This window comes from Corvus cornix, chromosome 5 (genome assembly GCF_000738735.6).
Source record: "Corvus cornix cornix isolate S_Up_H32 chromosome 5, ASM73873v5, whole genome shotgun sequence".
NCBI lineage: Eukaryota > Metazoa > Chordata > Aves > Passeriformes > Corvidae > Corvus > Corvus cornix.
The window spans coordinates 54,488,585-54,508,685 of NC_046335.1; the positions used below are offsets into that span (position 1 = coordinate 54,488,585).

Here is a 20,101-nt window from a genome sequence, read left to right on the forward strand (position 1 = left end):
AGCCTGTTGGAAGCTGTGTGTCCACATGGCTTTCAGAAGCTGCTGGCAGTGAATCACAGAATGCTGGAATGGTTTGACTTGGAAGGGATCTTAAAGATCCATCCCCTTGCCATGGGCAGGGACACCTTCCACTATTCCAGGTTGCTCCAATCCCCATGCAGCCTGGTCTTGGACACTTGCAGGGATGGGGCAGCCACAGCTTCTCTGGGCAACCTGTGCCAGTGCCTGAGCACCCTCACAGGGAAGAATTTCTTCCCAAAATCCCGTCTAACCCTGCTCTGGTGCAATGGTCAGAGCTGTGCTGATGAGTGAGAGAAACCAGTCCTTTCTGCAGCCTGATGAGGTCTGTATAAACAGTTCTCTCCAGAGCGTGTGGATGATGGAGCTTTCAATGGGTCTCTGGAGAAAAATCAGGACTGGACCCTGGGAAGACAAATGCAGCCTCCTACAGCTACAGATTTTCTGAATGTTTGAGAGGGAGGCGATGTTTCCACTCATGGGACATGCATGGCATTCAAGGAACTCAGCCTGGGATACCTGATGCTGCTGCAATTTATCTGGATTTCCCAGAGCTCCTGCAAGCCTTCTTCCATGCAACACGTTCCTTAGAGCACCGGGAATTACTTGTCTGCAAAAGCAACAGGGAGAAAGGAGCCAATCCTCCACATACTCACAGTTGTAGGGCTGTTGTCACAGCATAAGCTGTTGCAATGGAAATGGATAGACGGGATTCAAGTAGATGGGGCTGAGAGTCATCGGAGTGGTGCCGTGCATGGAGAGGAGGATTGGTGTTGTCGTAACTCTTTGTGTGTTATTGAAGTGCCAAATGGATCAGGAGCTTTAAAAGCTTTAATTTCTGTGCTTTTGGCATCGTCTCTTGGAACGTGTGCATCTCCGTAGTGAAGCTCTGGAGAGGAAATGGGGCTTGAAGGGGTAGTCCCAGACTAGTTTCTTCTAATTTCACTTGCAATCAAGTGCTGGAGAGGGAGAGACAGATGCTGCAGCTGCGTGATTACAGAACATGCAGCTGTTATCACACTTGCTTCTTTTCCTGCTAATGAGGCATCAACTCTCTCCTGAGTTTGCTGTTTGGGTAATGGTTTTATTCTGGCACGAAACTAGAAGTGGTTTTAATTTTTCTTTATTCTGATCTGGTTTGGGTTCAGCAGCTGGCGAGACGGTATTTCAGAGCTAGTCTGGTTTGAGGAAGGAGTTGCCCCAGGGGTGTTGCCTGGAGAAGCTGTGGGTGCCTCATTCCTGGAAGTGTGCAAGGCCAGGTTGGACGGGGCTTGGAGCAACTTGGGCTAGCGGACGGTGTCCCTGCCCATGGCAGGGGGTGGAATGGGATCAGCTTTAAGGTCCCTTCCAACCCAAGCCATTCTGTGATTGTATGATAAGGAGGCAGCAATTCCAACTAGCTTTAAAATGCTTGGTGGACTCTGGATGCAGCTGGATAGACTGAGCTGCTTGGAACTTTTATTTCCAAGACCTCAATGTCTTCTCGCCATTAATCCAGTTCCTCAGCCACAGGCAGTAAACGGGTGGTTCTGGTTTAAGTATCTTCACTTTCAGTTCTTCACATTTTCTCGCACTTTCTTGGAGACTTCTGGGCACAGGTGGCTTTTCTCTGCTTTGTGAAGCAATACAAAGGTGGAAAGAGGATGAAGAGCTCTGCCACTCTCCCCTCCCAGCTGGCAAGAGCACAATACTCTCTGGAAGGAAGCTCAGCAGGACTCTGATTTTGAGGAATGATGCATTTGCCTGTCAGAGGGCTGAGTTTTAGCATTGTTCAAAAGCTCTATCTCTCTGTTGTGCTGGGGGATGAGGAAGGATTGCTGGATCCCAGGTGAGCTGGGAGCAGGAGCATCCCCCTCACAAAACAATCCATGCAGTGCAGGTGATTGCGGAGGTGTGGAAAAACCTCTGAGTAGTTCAGCATACTAAGGATGGGTTTTGTTCCATAGGTGCTGGCAGTGAATCATAGAATCCTGGAATGATTTGGGTTGGAAGGGATTTTAAAGCTCAAACAGTCCCACCCCCTGCCATGGGCAGAAACACCTTCCACTATCCCAGGTTGCTCCAAACCCCACCCAACCTGGCCTTGGACACTGCCAGAGATGGGACAGCCACAGCTTCTCTGGACAACCTGTGCCAGGGCCTCAGCACCCTGGGAAGAATTTATTTCTAATATCCCATCTATCCCTGCCCTCTGTCAGGGTGGAGCCATTCCCCCTTGTTCAAAACCCCTCTCCAGCTTTCCTGTAGGCCCCTTCAGCCACTGGAAGGGGCAATTAAGTCACCTCAAAGTTTCTCCAGGCTGAACAATCCAAATTCTCTTACAACCCCTTCCCTCAGTCTCTTCCAGCCTTTTCCTAACTTTAGAGCAGCTATGGCATGAACAGTCACACCTATAGCACCCAGTTTTTAGCAGATAGTCCAACTCATTGGAGCACGAACCCTCCAGGATGTGTGGTGCCAGGCCCGGTCAGGCTCCTGCCTGTGGAAACCTGAGGAGAAGAAGATGCCTGGTGCTGGGGTTAAGGCAAACCATGGCTGTTTATTTTGGGATTTTCACTTCTGCCAGAGGCTCAGTCTCTCAGTAGGGACAGTAGAAAATAGGATAAAAGTTGCAAGGAAACCACTGGTCCATATAGCCTGGGAAGAGTTGTCCTCCCCAGGGCATGTTCTGCAGGATACCTCCTCTGCCAAATCCTGCTCTGCCTGATCAATTTTTAAAAATTATAGTCCTCTCCCATACTCCAGAGGTTGCATGTGGTCAGTTTAGCCGCTTGTGCAAGAAGAATTCAATTTTGGAGGAAATTCTGTCTGACTTGATCCTCCTCATTCCCAGAGCCTGATCTTCTGATAAGAAAAATGTGGACATATATAAATGCTTGTTCCCCACTGAGCTCTCCTGTTGGGGCACCAGCCATGGGATATATCCTATTTAATGGGATGTAGGGATTCAGTCACCCCAAAACACATTGCCAAGAGCATGACATCTAATAAAGCACTGTGCAAACCCCAGCAGGTTTCGATTCCTGAATTTCCCTTAGTTAATGCATATATAAGTAAGGCAATTAAAACACATCAGGCTTATTTCAAATAGATAATCTAATTATCAGCTTGATTAAACCATATCAAATGAACAGTTCTTGTAATTCGGGAGCTTTGTTCTAATCACTGCCAAAGCAGTAGGAGCTTTAATTAAAAGCCTCAAAAGTGGCAGACCAGTGTCAATTGAGGGGAATTCCAGCTCAAATCCTGATTGCAGGGAAGAGCAAACCCCTCCTAGGTGGATGCTGATACAAAGATCTTTTCTACCAATAAATGGAATTTGACTATTTTGTAAATAGCATTAAATGCAAGTAATTGTCCTTTGCTGCTGTTTCTGATGGTCAGAGACAGACTTAATTAAATCTATTTCACTATCACTCATTTACACTGACATTTTTAATGTCTATAGGTTGCTATCACCCAGCCATATCCTGTCTCAGCCTTGGACCTACAGCTTCTTATGCAAAAGTGTGCTCCTTCAGACTGCAGAATTCCTTAATTAAAAATTGGGTGCTGGATAACTCGGGAAGCCCAGGCTTCTTTTGCCTGCCATGAATGTATTTTTAGGGCCTCTCTGCCCATCGTGATTTGGTGTTCAATGCCCACAACTTTTATAAAACACAACTACAGGGAATGACAAGAGCAGTGGACAGCCAGGTTTCAACCTGCACAGGGATTTGCATGTATTTAATTTATTAATGTTGGCATGTCTCTGCTTAGTAGCCCAAGTTTTCTTTTCACCTGAGTAGGTGGACTTCTTGTTTTTCTTTTGCCTAATTGTCTCAGAAAATGACACTGGAACAGCCTGCTTGTATCAACATGCAGGCAGTCACAGACTGGGGTTTATTTCTGCTCTGTGCCCTGAACCAGCCTTCAGATTTTGGAGATTTGATGGGAATTTGTGAGGTGTTAACAGCATCAGTGTAAGAGGGAGCTGGGTGAACAGCTCTCTGTCTGGACCTAACTTTTCCCAGCTGCTGTGGCATTTGCCATCACCACCTTGCTTTTAATTACTGTTGTGTTCCATGGCTTAATATTCAACCACATCTAATTCCATCCTGTCTCTTAATTGGCTTATCTGGCCATCACCCAAATAGACTCTGCTGTATAGAAACAAGCTTCCCCAAATATTTCCTAATTGGCGCTTGGTGCTTTGTGAGGAGATGGGACCCTCACAGCGATATTAATAGATGTTTTTTCCCGTTCGTTCCCAGGATTGGACATTGATCCTATGACGCATGCCCGGAAAAAACAACTTTTCCTTCTGAAACACCCAGCTGGTTCTGCTGGCCAGGCCTCGTCGCCAACAGGCAGCAGGAGGATGGACAGGGCCAACGCAGAGCAGCAGGACGGAGATGCCTCGGAGGCTCCGAACTGTCCCAGTGGGTTTGTAGGGAACAACAAAAGCAAGAGTTTGCGTGAAGTGCGAAAGACGTACCCGCTGCGGAGGCGGCTGCTCCCCTCAGTGAGCAAAAAGACCTGCAAGGTGCTCCTCACCAGGCTGGAGGATGTGGCCGGCTCTCTGTCCAAACAGACCCCGAGCTGTAAAAAAAAGCACCTTCCCAGCTGGGTGGAGGGTTTGGGATCTGCTTTGTTCTCGGAAAAGGTTCAGCCTGTGGGAGCAGGCAAGAGTGAGTCATCCGGGGAGAAGTGCACAGTAACTTATCCTGGGTCGGAGCAGGACCTTGATCCTGCTCCCTCGGAGCCCAGGAAGCGCCGGCTGGCCTCGCTGAACGCAGAGGCGGTGAACAACCTGCTGTTTGAACGGGACGATGGCTTGTTATCCGGCAGGCGCTTCCGCAGGGACTCCGGGAAGGCTGCTGGGGACTGTACCCTCAAGGGCTTGCAGTGCAAAGCCAGTGACAACTGGTCTGCCCTGGAAAAACCGGCTGTGAAAACAGGGAAAGGAAAGAACCGGCATGAGCCCAGTCAGAAATGCAATAGCTGTGAGCATTCTCTGGATGAGGTCTTTGATGATGGGGCAAAGAGAGAGGATGGTGCCATCTCCTACCATCCCACCCCAAAGAGACTGGCCAGCCTGAACGCTGTGGCCTTCCTGAAGCTGACCCACGAGAAAGACCAACCCCTGAAGCAGAGGAGTAAATCGGATGGAGAGGGCAAGTCCGAGAACCACTGTTTGAAATCTACCCTCAAATGGGCCAAAGCCAGTCGGAAGAACTGTGTCAAATCCAAGAAAGAAGTGGCTAGCTTAAAAATGGATGGGCAGCATGGCTGGCAAGGCCAGACCCTGGGCACCTTTGGGAAGGGGGAGCAACGGGACTCTTCCAGGCTCTACGGGACGACAGAGCCTGTCCCCTACGAGTCGCTGTCTGGCTCCTACGCCAGCACAGAGGGCTTCTACCACAGACTGCCTTTGCTCATGGGAGGACAAGCTTCCATGAAGCCAGAGTATGGAAGACCCGGAGAGAAATCCCCAACCCCCAAACAGGAATTTCATCAGCCTTCCTTTCCCGTGCAGCAGTTCCCTCCTTTGCCTGTGCCCGGGAATCACACGGATTGTGGCTGTCTCTATGAATCTTCTGATCTGACTCCGTTGAACGGGTTTTATGTTTATTATGGCCAAAGTGGATACAGTGGCTACTCCCCCTGCTCCATTTATCCCAAGGACGAGCTGTCGCAGGCTGCGACCTGCGAGGGTCTCCTGGTATCTCCCGGTTCCTTGCCATCAGGTGCTCATTTCCAGCCCCTGCACTGGTGCAGCTCTCCGTACTGCTGCGGAGAGGGAGCGGCCGTGAGCAGCTACAGCGTCTGCGGCGTGGTGCACGTGCCGGAGGGCAGGATCGGCAGCGTGCACACGGGACGGAACAGCTACCCCTACAAAATGCCTTTTGCAGCAGGTAAGGTGCAAAGTGCACGCAAATCCTGGCCGGCGTTCCTGGGAGAAGAGGGTGACTCGGCGCGGTGCCTGCTTGCCGGGAGGCAGGTTCCCTTTGCGAGCAGTTCTCAGCTCCACAGCCAAGCTGCGGCTCGGAAGGAATCTGCCTCCCACCTCCCCTTCCCCCATTTTTAGCCCGGAGGGTTTTTCCCACTGAAAGGTCTTGTTGGTGTGGAAGGCAGAGAATCGGTGAAAGGATTTGGGCAGTGAGAAGGTGACTCACGGCTTGTCATGCTGGAGCTAAGGCTGAGCTTTGATCTGTGTAAAATGAGCAGGGTTCAGTTCCTGCACGCCATCCCGCTGTGCCGCTCCGAGCGGAGGGTGGGTAGCACACCAGGATGAGTTACTTCTCCCATCCCAAAACCTCACTCTGGGGGCTGAGGCATCCTCGGGGAGCCTGTGGAGAAGCAGGCATTGCCTCTGCTGTTAGGCTCTCGTGGTGCCAGCTGGGGAGTGCAGGCTTTTTGGATTCCGTGGATCAGAGCTGGCAGGGCTGCATAGGGAGTTTCACCGTGGTGGTCTAAGTGCCAGGCGCACTGTTAGTTTGGGAATTCTTGGTCCCATCTTTGCGCTCCATGTGTGACAATGAAGCACTGGAATGAGGAGGGGTGAGGGGGTGTGGAAACGTCATTACCTTCCTGGCTCTCGTCTGTCCCCGCCTGCTTTTCAGACTTCCTGCTTTGTCTTGGAGCTTTGCCTCTGCCATTGAAAAATACCTTTTTAAATATTTAAAAGTGGAGCTTTGTGTGGGGGTTATCAGACACCAGCACTGTGTGTAAAGCCATCGGGCTGGACAGTGCGGCAAACAGTCAGTCTGTAGAGGAGGCTGCTCTCCAGCTGCTGGGAGTGCCAACGTGGGATCTTTCCGCTAACCACGTGTTCCAGCCAAGAGCTGGCATGACTTACCCACTGAAAACAGATTTTCAGGTAGGTGGATGGAGTTTTGGTTCAAGCGAGGCTTTGTCATCTTCCGTTGTAGGAAGCTGCTGAAACTCAGGAGCGTTTGGTTGAGGTGTAATTTCTGTTCTCCCGAAATATCCCTGCTGTCATGGTGCTGCTTCCTATGGCAGCAGCCAGACAGGGCTTGCTAGTGGCTTCAGAGCTCTTGAAAGTGGAATGCTCACAAGACACCCAGCTCAGCAGTGTGTTCTTGCCTGACAGTTTCTGTGTAGTGCCCCAAGGTCATACCAGTCGGCTTTGTTCCTCAGCTTTTGCACGCTGGTGCCTCTGATTTGTGCAGCCGGAAGGATGCAGGCAGTGCAGATGGAGTATTTTCCAGAGCTCAGCCCTCCCTGTGGATTCAGTGGTTCCTCCTGGTGCTGGCAAGGACAGCAGCAGTTCCAGGAGTGGGTATTTGCTGGTGTGTCACCCCACTACTGAGATCTCCCTTGCTGTGATTTCCTTCCTGGGAGCAACTTGGATTTAAAAACTTATAACACTGGAATCATTGAGATTTTGGTTTGTGGATTGAAGCATATAAGGAGGTGTCAGAGAATATTAGCAGGGCCTTAGGCTTAGGGATTGATTTTTTCAGAATTATGCACCTCTGAAATATTTTCCTTCCCTAGGGTGGGGCATTTGAGTGAACTAAAGGAGCACTTTGGCTGCAAGCAGCAGGCTCCCATCAGAGAGGGATCCAGCTTGACGTGCCAAATGCTGTGTGTTACGTCTGTCTGATTTGGTGTCTTCCAAGTGTTCATAGGGGAGTATCAGTGTCTGTGTGGTACAAATCCAGGGACTGGGCTGTGATCTTGGGCGATGGTTGTGGGCAGTGTGGAAGCAGAGTGGTTGGGAAGGAGCTGGGACAGGTTGTGAGAGCTGCTTTAGTGCCAGTGCCATCGGAGAGGCTGGAAATGTGTGTGACCAAGTGTGTGCCAGCAAGAGCAGCTCTGCACCAGGGCCCTGACGTTCCGTAGAGACTTTTGTGAAGCTTTATCCTGCTGTAGCTCAAGCTTAAAAGCTGCTTTTGTAAGCAAAATACTTGAGAGGTGATTCCTTGCTCCATGTGTCCTGTGCCTGCCAGTGCCTGCATCCTGACGTCCAGGCACTCCAGGGGTTCCTGTGGCATTTGCTACTCAGGGTTGATTTTGATTTGAATGATTGATGATGATGATGGTCTATGGCATCCCTCGCACTCACAGCTCCACAGTGGCTTGGTTGCAGCCCCTTAGGGAGGGTAAGGTGAGAGGCAGGAGTGAATAACTTCCCATCTCTGCAAGGGGTCCCAGCAGTTTTTTGGCTGGAGCTGAGTGACTTCGGATGGAATTTTCCCTTCAGATTTGTAAGCTCTGGTCTGAGACATCTCCTGGAGCCTGACTGGAGCTGCCCTTTGGTCACCCCAAAAAGCACACTCTCAGGTTTGGGGAACAGGGATGCATCATGTATTGGTCCAGGAGCTCTTTTCCTGCTGATAGGGGGTAATTGCAACTGGTTCTTCCCTTGACCTGGGTTGAGGCTTGTTTGTGACTCCTGAGCAGAGCGAGGTATTTCTCTCTGAGGCAGCGTCAGCCAAATTCCAACGTGCTGAGGTTCCTGTGTCTGCTGCAGAGACACAGTTTTGCTGAGGGTGCAGCATCTTGTGGTTGTGTTCCACCTTGTTTCATCTTTCTCGACATAATTTGGAGAATCTTCTCAATTTTCCCTGATTAGTAGAATTTGGCTTTTTGAAAGAAGCTGGCTGGTTTTGGCAGTGTGATTTAATCCTTCCCATTGTTTCGATAAGCTTTTTATTTTTTATACATATTGACAGGCTGAAACTGCTTTGGATACTGGCCAGCCTTGTGTGTATTCCTGGCTGGCATTACTTGGGATTCAGATGGGTTTGTTGTGGTGCAGTGTCATCGGCAGAGCACTGGAACACGCAGGCTCGGAAATGGCTTTGCTTTTACAATCCAGTGACAGTGCAAAATGAAGTTACAACCTGGAGAGTCTTTACTGCTATAATACAATAAAGGGGATTTCGGGGAAAAGTGGCCGTGGTGTGGGACAGTCCAAGCTGTGTAGTTGCTTTATGTTCCAGATGAGATCCGTGACTCATTTCTTCCCTTCCCTTAGAAGGCTGCAAGTCTCTGGACCAGCTGAACCTCACAATCCCGGTGGCAGGACACCCCGCGTCGCCTGTCCACCCGCTCTCAGGATGTCCTGTGCCCAGCGTGCCGCCAGCTGCAGAGCCCGTTCCTCACCTGCAGACCCCCAACTCTGACCCTCAGACCATGGCCCGAGAATGTCCTCAGAGCTCCAAGCCTCCCAGCGGCTCCAAGTCTGGGCTGCGGAATACTCCGGGCTGCCTGCACGCCTCCAACAGCAAAGCGACTGGGGGCCATTCCCACCCCAAGCAGCAGCGGATCAGCCGGCGCAGAGCCACCAATGGCTGGATCCCAGTGGGCACGGCCTGCGAGAAGGCTGTCTACGTCGTGGTAGGTGTCTGAGTGCTGGGGCTGGGCAGGGACAGCTGCCCGTGCACCTCCAGGCATGAAGGCTTGGGAGTTCTGGGGCTCGCTTCCAGCTGGAGCTGGTCACTAGGTGCTGTCTAGAACCTCTCGGTGAAATTCCGATGGGAGCAGAGGCGCTGCTGGCTCTGTTCCCTGTGTGCCCTGGTGTTACCTTGCACGGCGTGGTTTGGGAGGGGAGGAGAACCTGCTACTCTTGTGCTGACCTCAGCTGAAAGGTGACAGATCCTCCCGGCTCTGGCATGTACAAGGGTGGCACCTGAGGCACATGGGAGTTCATCCTTCAGGGATCATCCTCCAGCTGCTTTCTCCTGGGTAGGGCAAACCTGTCTGAGAAGGTGAGGGTTGTTGTAGCCTCAATTATAAGGGGCAGGTCTAGAGGCAGCCCTCATAAGGTGGCTGTCATTGATGGTGTCTGTAGCCCCACAGGGATCTCCCAGAGCACAGAGGACTGAGACAGTATGCTGGCTCCCAAATGGAATTTTTCTAGCACCCAAAATCCCCTTTCTTGTAACTTACATGGTGGCATAGCCAGTTTGCTCCTCCAGGGATTTCCTTTCTGTACTTTCCCATTTGTTGTGTTCAGGGGCAGAGACTGGTTCCTGTAAGATGGGAGATTTCCTGCCAGGGAATTCAATTAGCTCCAATCAAGTCCACTTCAATTGTGAGAGAAGGCAATATCCTTCATCTTATTAAAGCATAAGAGCTTGAAATGGGCCACACGTGGTGTCTGGGAGGGTGGGACAAGGCACTGGTGTGCAGTAGATGTCAGGAGGAAGGAGGGCCGTGGTCCAGGCAGGATCTGTGCCACTGCTTGGTGTGGTGGCACAACCTCGGGCTGCTGAGAGCAGCAGCCAGGGCAGGCTTTGGAGCTTTAGCCTTTGGGACTGTGTTCAGGTGCCTAGGGCTGTGCCAGAATGAAGCCTGTCAAGGCCAGGAACTGGCCTTGTGCATCCATCCCAAAGGAGCAGTGAGGCGTTAATCTCCTTACAATGCTTCCAGTCCTGCCTGGGAGATCTGGGGGTTAAACCATCCTGCTCAGGCGTTCTGAAATTAAACTTGGAGCAAAAGCAAGCTAAAAACGTTCATAGTCCCCAGAGTGATCATTTCGTACTGTCAGAGGGTACAAAGGAATCACTGGCAGTCCTGCTAAGGAAGGCTTTGTGCCACAGCCTCCCTGCCACTCCCTGCCCTGCTCATGTCAAATATTTCATGTTTTATTGGTTTTCTTACAGTGTTTGTATCAGAGAAACACATTGCATTCAAAACACACCTAGTTTTCGGTGCCTTTGAATAGAAAGGAAAAGCAGGCCTCCAGGTAGGCAGGTGGAAAGGTGATTTTCCTGAAGACTGTGGTTTTGCATGCAGAATGGAAGGAGCAAGTGTGTTTTAATTTGAAATAAGAGTATTAATTTCAGCAGTTAGGGCTTTTGTGAGATGTGCTGTCCCCAGCAAGCTGCTCCTCACTATGGTCACTGCAGAGGAGAACCGTGAAGTCGCCCTTTGCCTGTTCACCGGGGTTTTTTTGGTTCCTGTGTGTGCAGAACGAGCCAGAGCCGGCTGTGCGCAAGAGCTACCAGGCTGTGGAGAGGGATGGGGAGATCATCCGGGTGCGGGACACCGTGCTCCTCAAATCGGGGCCCCGCAAGAAATCCATGCCCTACGTCGCCAAGATCTCTGCACTCTGGGAGGACCCCAAGACAGGTACTGTGCCAGGAGAGTGTGTGTGTGCTCAACAGAGCAAGCTGGAAGCAGGGAAGGGATGGATCTCGGGAGAGCTGCAGGCTGGTTAGGGTGCCAGGGTGATGGAGAGGAGATTAGCAGGGAAGGGATGGATCTCGGGAGAGCTGCAGGCTGGTTAGGGTGCCAGGGTGATGGAGAGGAGATTAGCAGGGAAGGGATGGATCTCAGGAGAGCTGCAGGCTGGTTAGGGTGCCAGGGTGATGGAGAGGAGATTAGCAGGGAAGGGATGCATCTCCGGAGAGCTGCAGGCTGGTTAGGGTGCCAGGGTGATCGAGAGGAGATTAGCGCCATGGCTGCCATTTGGATTGTTCCAGGAACTGAAATGCTCCTTAATCACTCGTCTGGGGCTGATAATGGAAATCTTTCTGGATGTGAAAGCACATAATATTTGCCAAGAGCCCGTCTTAGCAGCCCTCTCCTGTATTATTTCATTGCTCAAACATCGGGGGAGCTGCTGTTTGCTCCAATCTAACATCTGGGCTGGGAGGTGGTGGGAACAGGGCTCTTCTGCAGCAGCTCTGATGGACCCCAGTAGAGCTGGGGATGGGAATTGTGGGGACTTATGGTGAGGTCTGGTGTCTGACTGGCACTCCCTGAGCCAAGGAGGCTGAGCCAAATGCTTTAAAGTAGATGTTGTGCATAAAATGGGGGGGAAAAAAACCCCCAAAATTCTGTGTAAAAGACATAAATCAAGGTGTGGTGAAGCCCATTGTGGTTGTGTCAGTGCAGCAGCAATTCCGCCCTGAACCTGGGAATCAATGCTGCAAGTTCCCACCTTAGAACGAGCATATTTTCCAGCTTGTGTGCTGAATGGATTCTTTTTTCAGGTGGAAATGTTTGATTTTTGAATCTTTGGGGAGTTTTTTGTGCCTGACTTCCTTGGGATGTTGTAACCTGTGTAGAAGGAGGCGAAGGTGTAGTGGAAAAGCAACATGACTGACTCCATGCAGCTTCTTGCTGTGACAAAGGGACACCTAGTTCAGCATGAAATATTCATCAGCCACAGCTGCCTCTCCGTGAGCGCTCTGGGAATGAAGGAGATGGAGCAGCAGGAGGAAGCTGGGAATGAGTGGGAAAACACTCAGAGAAAACTGAGGCTTGACTTGTTTTAATCCACGTTGTTGCAGGGGAGCTGATGATGAGCCTCCTGTGGTATTACAGACCAGAGCACACTCAGGGAGGCCGCAACCCCAGCATGCACCAGGTGAGTCCGGATCCGGGCCAGGGCATCCCGGGCTGTCTGTGCTCCTGCAGGAAGAGGAGAGTGCCCCGAGCATCTCTCTGCATTCCTGGGTGGCCTCAAGCTGAGTACAGCAGAGCTCTCTTGGCTGTGATGCAGCTGTTGCCAGATGTGTTGAGTGGTGGTGTCCTATAGATGGGCTTTTCCCCCAGATTTATTGTCCTGTGGAGAAACTCTGGGCTCTTACAAAAGCTGCTGAGTTTCTTACATGGAGGCTCTAACAGAAATTGCTGAGTGTTGATGTTTCTCCCTTTAATCTGAGAAAATTCCACATATTAAGTAAAAAGTAATTTTGACTGTTACCTTAAGAATAAAGGAAGAATAAGTTTATACTGAATCAAGATCAGACACCTTTCCAAAAGCGTATTCTAATTCCTACAGGGCTGGAGAGCCTGAAAAGCTCCTGCTGCCATTTTGCAGGAAACTGGAGTGTCTGTGTTACGTGCTGCCTTTTAATAAATCCCTTAATCTGCTTCTTCAACTCCAAAAACGTGTTAGTTTTGTACAGAAACGTGGATGCATCATCCTAGCCCTGCATAGATTTAGGATGAGAATGAAAGTCTGACTTGTGGATGCTGTGCCAGGATAATGGAGTTGCTTTTTAAAGAAGAAACGTGTGAATCACTGTGACTTCACACCTTGCTCTGCTTCGAATGGGCTTGTGTTGGGTGACAGAACAAGCTGGTTTTAACTGGGAATGAAGAATTCACTGCTGTGTTCAACCCAATTTTAAACATTTGGTGCTTTCTTAATTTCTATTACTTTTTTAAATAAAAAGGGAGGGGAGGGGTTAAGAGCAGGACTTGGGAGCAGTCAGGGAATTGTACCTGCCTGGCTTGCAGGGCACAGGTGAGTTTCTAAACCAAAATGTGTCACTTTATAAATGAAAGGTGAGTGTATCCAGTTGCATTTCAGTCCAGGGAGAATGCCAGGAGGCATTAAGCCAGGTTTTTGCAAACCCGCTTAATTACACAGGTCTTCAAACAAGAGAGAGCTTGGGCTGAGGGCTGGGTTGGGCTTGCCAGCGTGACTCAGGTAGTTTGGAGTCAAGGAGTAAACCAAAACGCCACGGTGCAGAAGGCAGGTGTAGCATTCCCAGTGTCCCTGATCAACCCTGTCCCCTAATGTTCACCCTTTTGTGAGTCTTCCCTTCCAGCAAAGCAGAAATGGAGCCTGCAGGAAATGCTTCCAGACTTGTGCAGGGCATCTGCGTTCCCAGAGATCATCTCTGCTGATCTAACCATACCTGAAATTCTTCTCAGTGGCTCTGTCCAGGTTATTCAGTGTCTAACCAATCCTGCCTGCTGCAGAGCCAAATTCCCTAAATTACTCTGGGAAAAATTGTAGAGAAGTTTGCCGATAGAGGCTGTGGCTGCTCCTCCTTGGATGTGTTCAAGGCCAGGTTGAATGGGGCTTGAAGTAACCTGGTCTAGTGAAAGGTGTCCCTGCCCATGGCAGGGGGTGGAACAAGATAATCCTTAAGGTCCCTACCTAACCAAACCAAACCATTCCAGGACTCTATTCCATGATTCTGAAAAAGACTGTTGCTACTTCTCTCACTAAACCAGCCTTTTTAATTGAATTGAGGAAGTGGTTGGACAAGAAGGGTTTCCATAAGTTTTGATATAAAGATGGATTAGAGAATCCAGGAGGAAAAGGGAGACCGAGGGGTGCAGCCAGCCATGGCCTTGCTGCTGAAGATTTTTGTGACATTGGAAATTCATGTGAGATTGGGGCACTCGGTCTCACAAAGTGTGCTGGGCAGGGTGAAATGATGGGAGAGCCAGTGTTGCTCGCTGTTGCTGGATAAAACTGTGGTGCAGAGCACTTGGCAGGTGCCTGGGTTATGTGGGACACTGGCTCTGAAGAGTATTCACCATGGGCATGCTTCAGTGACTCCACGTTTAGGTGATGGGTGAAGGTGTGAAGCTGGCCCTTCCCTCTCTGGGTGGGTGAGGGTGTGGAGCCGGCCCTGCCTCCTGGGGCTCCAGACCAGCTGAGTGACCTGTCCCCTCCCCTCCTGGCACAGAATGAGATCTTTGCGTCGCGGCACCAGGACGAGAACAGCGTTGCCTGCATCGAGGAGAAGTGCTACGTGCTGACCTTCGCAGAGTACTGCAGGTAGGTGGAGCTCTGAACCTGCTGCACTTCCCAAACCTCCCCCTGCCTCCAGCCTCTCTCACTGTGCCCATTTCCAGCCATCCCGGCTGTCCCAGCCCTGTGGGCTGTTGTCTGCCTCAGACACTTGCTCTGCTGCAGGCTGGGGGCTTCTCCCACTCCAGATCCCTTACCTGTCTGGTTTGTATAAAATCATGGAATCGTTTGGGTTGGAAAAGACCCTTACGATCATCGAGTCCAGCTGTTCCCCCAGCACTTTCAAGGCCACCACTGACCCATGTCCCCAAGTGCCAGATCCACACAGCTTTTAAATCCCTCCAGGGATGGCAGCTCCACCACTGCCTTGGAAAGCCTGTCCCAAGGCCTGACCAGCCTTTCCCTGAATGAATTTTCCCAATATCCAACCTAAACCTTCTCTGGTGCAACTTGAGGCTGTTTCCTCTCGTCCTGTCCTTGTTGCCTGGGAGCAGAGCCCAACCCCCTCTGACTGCACCCTCCTGTCAGGGAGTTGTGGAGAGCTAGAAGGTCCTCCTGAGCCTCCTTTTCTTCAGGCTGAGCCATCCCAGCTCCCTCAGCTGCTCTTGGTGCTCCAAACCCTTCCCCAGCCTCTTGCGCTCCTCTCAAGAAACTCCCAAATACTGATGCTTGTATGACCTTGGTACCACTGCCTGTGGTTTCAAGGAAGACAGGAACAAGTGTGCAGGAAAACATGGAATTGGAGCTAAAAACTAAGTGAGCTAGGGAAGAGATCCTATATATCCGTCCCTTGTGGGAGACAGGTGCCAGACTACCCAAAAACCTGCTGATACACATGCCAGTGTTTGTGCTGGACACCAGATCCTGGGATTTTGGCAGCAGCACCCCTTGGAGCAGCGACTCAGGCTGTTACAGTTGAGCTCTTGTTGATTGAATTGCAGCTTTGTCAGTAAGAACTTCCCAGTATCCATATTCCAGCCTGGCATCCTGTGATGGATGCACAGGGCTCAAGGAAGACAGGGATTGAATGGACACAAACCCGTAATGCAAACCAGTGCTTTAAATCTCTTCGGTTCTGCTGGGTGCATCTTGTGGTCTGTGCAGCCCTGCCACGGAGGGGATGCCTGAGGCCTCCTCCTCAGCCTGCTCCTGGCCCAGGGCTCTGGTCTTGGAATTTCTAAAAACAAACTGGTATACAAACTCTTTAGAAGCTGAATTTTGATCTTTCTTTTGAGGACACTAAAACAAAAGCCCCTAACAAACAAAAAAATATCCAACCTAACCCCAACAACAAGAAGCCAAAGCCAACCAAATTAAGCCCACCATCCCCAAGCTTTGGATCAAAGCAGTTGCTTTTGTTTCTAACACCCCAGTCTTCTGGAGCAACTACTGGCAGGAATTTTTTCATGCTCTTGTGGGTCAGGTCACCTTTGAGTGATGTTCCCTAAAGGCGTCCTGAATTCTTTGTTTTCCTAAGAATTGGTGCGTAAGCATTTGTTAGGGGCTAATTAATAAAAATAAGGCCAAAGCAGTAAAAACCAAGGTGGTTAATTGCTGTCATCTTTGGTGCTGTACAATATCCACCAGTATGGAAATATAAACTTGTGTTGCTTCCTGCAGGAGTTCTCTTTGAAAAAGCTTTGTCCACATTCCTTCCCTTCCCCTTGTCCTCCAGCAGCTCCAGGGACACAGGCAGCAGGAGAGGGAATGAGTTCATGGTCCCCAGCACAGGAAGGACATGGACCTGTTGGAGCGAGTCCAGAGGAGCCCGTCAGGTTGATCAGAGGGATGGAGCACCTCTCCTATGAGGAAAGGCTGAGAGAATAGGGATTGTTCATCCTGAAAAAGTGAAGGCTTCGGAGTGACCTAATTGCCCCTTCCAGTACCACAAGGGAGTCTACAGGAAAAATGGAGAAGGACTGTTTACAAGGGTCTGGAGTGCCAGGGCAAGGGGAAATGGCTTCACATTGCCAAAGGGCAGGGGTAGATGGGATATTAGGAATAAATTCTTCCCTATGAGGGTGGTGAGGCCCTGGTACATGTTGCCCAGAGAAGCTGTGGCTGTTGCATCTCTGGCAGTGTCCAAGGCCAGGTTGGGTGGGGCTTGGAGCAACCTGGGCTAGTGGAAGGTGGAACCTAGTGGAAGGTGTCCATTCCCATGGCAGAGGGTGGGACTGGATGAACCTTAATGTCCCTTCCAACCCAAACCATTCCAGGATTCTCTGATAACTGTTCCAATGTGATTGCCCTACAGATTTTGTGCCTTGGCAAAGCGTCGAGTCGAAGGGATCCCGGGCAGGAAAACCATCATGGTTCCTCCCTCAGAGGAGTATTCCACCCCTCTGCACCGCAAGGTGCCTGAGGACACGGACCCCGAGCTGGTTTTCCTCTGTCGTCACGTCTACGACTTCAGGCACGGGCGCATCCTGAAGAACCCGCAGTAGCACAGCCCTTCCTTCGGAGCGCGGCGGGAGCAGGCAGCACTGGAGCGCCCATGGCCCGGGACTCCTGTGCACTCTCACCCACCTCGTGCTGCTGCAGGTCCTGGGACTCAGGAGCGTGCGAGGAGCGGAGCCTGTGGAGGGAGGCAGCAGTTGAAAGCACAGCACTTCGTTAAAAGCATAAATGAAAATATATACGTAAAAAATAAATATATGTATATAGATATAGGGATTTGCATAAGTAAATCTATATCTATATATGTACGTAGAGCTGCATCTATTGGGAGGGTTTGCGGGGGATAAAAGCTAGGAAGCAATGCAGAGCCATGGCTGGGGAACGGCAGGAAGGTGCAGGAGGGATGTGTCGGTGCAGCGTTGGTTGAGTCTGGCTGGGACAGTCCGTGGTTTTCAGGCCCTGAACTGAGCCCAGTTCCTTGGCAGAGCACAGGAGAGTCTCCTTGGTCCCGCAGGACAGACTCTTAGGATTCCCACAGTGAGAGCTTCTTCAAAATACAGCTTTGGGAGCTGCCTGGGTGCAGAGTGGCCTTGTGTCATGCTTCGATAGGTTGCTCCATCAGGAGAAGAGGTGACCCCTGTTCTCCCTCGTCTTTTCCCTCCCCTCAGCTCACTGCTCCGTGATTCACCACCTAGACTGGGGCTTGGAGCCTGCCCCATGGTGGAGCAGAGGGAGCTGGCAAGGTGGAAGGTGTTACACCCCAGTGTAGGGTTAGAGCTGGGCCGAGGTCCCAGGTGTCCTGACTGAGCCCACATGATCCCTATGCCCCATCCCAAGGCCCAGCATTCACCGGCATGCGCCGCTCAGAAGCTTGGAGCTCACGAAGTGGGCTCTGCTGGGGAGAACCATGTTTCCTCTTCTCTTTGAGTGTTGCTCTTCCTCTGATGGCTCAAGGGGCCCTAGATTTTCTTCCCAGTTTGTTTCCTGTAATGTCGTTTACAGTCCCTGCTTATCTGTGTGTCTGCAGTGGGAAGAAGCCAGAGGGGAAAGTGGCAAACCCTTTTCTTCCGTGTTTTTGGCTTTTTTAAATTCCTTCCCCATGTGACTGTCCTGATCCTGGGAGTGCTGTTGAAGCTATCAGCAGCCTCTCCCTCTCCAAACTCATCCCGGTGTCCAAGCAAGCTCACCAAAGTGGCTTTGTGGCTCCTGAAAGGACCTGAGCATCGGGAAAGGTTCGCATGGACCATGCGAGCCCCGCAGGTCCTGCTTCTTGCCTTACCTGTACAGATCCCAGACAGACCTTAGCTTATCTCAACGCTAACTTGGAGTTAATCCCAAAGCAAACCAAAGGACAGTGTCACATCCCGGGGAGTCACTGCACCAAGCTGGCAGCCCAGCCCGAGATTGCACTAACGTACAGCAGAACGGACCCCGTGCCACCCACATTCCTGCTGGCTGGAGCCGCTCACTGAAACGAGGGATCTGCGTTTTCCCGGTCTTTCGGGGCTTCTGAACTTGTGTTCCATGGTGGAAGTGTCCGTTCTGCTTTAATGTCCTATCATTGGAAGCAGCATTCCCTGTACTCCCTGGGGATGCAGGGCTTGTCACCTTGTTCCGGTGGCCACACACCTGCCCAGCCTGGAGAGAAAACCCACGGCATCCAATACCTTACATGGAATAGTTCAGGCACGCAGGAGTTCTCCAGAGATTTGCTCTACATACCAAAGAGGGGAACGTGTCTGGAGGCAATGGCTTGAGGGGTTGACAAGATCTGGCACCTGCCACAGCGAGCGGGCATCTCCTTGCAGCTGGTGGATGATTCCTGCTGGAAAATTCCTGTTTATTCCCACGAGAACATCCAGCTCCAAGAAGGGAGATCCCAGGTGTGCAAGCAAGAATTGTCAGGTGAAGCATCTTCTCTCACTTATACCTCAAGATACTGTTGGTGTCAAAGGGATTGCCCAGATCTCTCCTGAACAATTCGCTTGGCACTGGGGGTCTCTTGGAATCGTGTGGTGTGGCTGTGTTGGGGTGGGAAGTGGTTGGCACATTGGGAACACACGGATGAAGGGGTGCAAGGAGGCAGTGGAGAACATGGTCTCTGATGCTTCTTGGGAAGGATATGAAGTGGTTTTCCCCTGTAGCAGGGAGGGAGGATGCTGGAGAAGTGGAGCTGCTCCTGCCCATGACACGGAGGGAATGGCAGCTGCCTGGCCATGGTGGGACAGAGCAGCTGCACCTGACAGTGAGTGGCAGGTGATGGGAAGCCCTAAATCTACATGTGTGTCTCCATGGTGACTCCTTTGCCCCTGAACCTGAAGCAGGAGAGCTGCTGGGGCCAATTCCCCCTGGCAGTGCCTTGGACACAGAATGCTGCAAGACCCACCGGCCGGGTGAGCCTGAGCACTGCTGCAGCTGGGGTCAGGTGTGAGATCCAGCCTTGGAACCACAGTAACTCACCGAAATTCCTCCTTCTGCCCCATCTCCCCCTGCTCCCACCTTGTCCTGGCTCCTCTCCAGGTAGCAGGGAAATTATCCTTGCCCTGGGTCCGTAACGGGCTCCGATCCAGCTCCAGAGAGGACAAACCTGACTCTTCTCATGTTGAATCTGCTTCAGGCCATGAACATTGAGGTTCACGTGGTTGCTGATGCTGTTGTGCAAACAGCATGTAAATGAACTGAAATGTCTTATCCCTAATGAAAAGATTTCCTGCTTTTTTAATCTATTAGATATGGAAATATTTTTTGAAACTGAAAAATGCAGTCGGTAGAATTTAAATCGAAGCGTAATACATGTAAAATATATTTTAGTTGATAATTTTGTAAAATGCACTTTTTTGTGTCTCTTCCCTGGTTTCCCAGATCTGTATTTCATTGTTTACAGATGGAATGAGAACATTCCCTATTCCCTCCTTCTGTGAGAAAGATATATTAGAAGTAATTCTTAAAAAATAAATTTGAAAAATCGTATTGATTTAGAAAACAAACCAGTGCTGGACTGTTCTTCCCATTCCTGCCTGAAGTTCCCACCTGGACCTGGTGGTTGCAGGAGTTAGGAGTGCTTGGGAGCAGATGTGGGTGCTCAGGTTTGTGGGATGAGCGATCTGTTGGGTTTTCCATGGAAATAGAGCAAGGATTGACTGACTTTTTTCCAGCTGCTCTTGACAGCTGCTGTCAGTGGCATATTTGAGTCTCTGCTGTTCAGGCAGGGCAGGTGGTGGTGGC

At 50.8% G+C, this 20,101-nt stretch overlaps 1 protein-coding gene across 3 annotated transcripts in view; it reads left to right on the forward strand.

Annotated features, from left to right (window-relative positions):
- The window catches only part of BAHD1 (bromo adjacent homology domain containing 1), a 35,555-nt gene extending 15,692 nt beyond the window's left edge, over positions 1-19,863 (forward strand). The window contains exons 2-7 of one of the 3 annotated variants that reach the window (XM_039552674.1): positions 4,272-5,915; positions 9,011-9,369; positions 10,947-11,106; positions 12,273-12,349; positions 14,415-14,506; positions 16,734-16,923. In XM_039552674.1, the coding sequence (XP_039408608.1) occupies positions 4,289-5,915; positions 9,011-9,369; positions 10,947-11,106; positions 12,273-12,349; positions 14,415-14,506; positions 16,734-16,923 (2,505 nt within the window). In that variant the 5' untranslated portion in view covers positions 4,272-4,288. Of the gene's footprint in view, positions 1-4,271; positions 5,916-9,007; positions 9,370-10,946; positions 11,107-12,272; positions 12,350-14,414; positions 14,507-16,733 lie in introns of those variants that run through there. The other 2 variants (XM_039552673.1, XM_010405343.4) reach the window with 2 other exon arrangements.
- Positions 19,864-20,101: the final 238 nt, after the last annotated feature.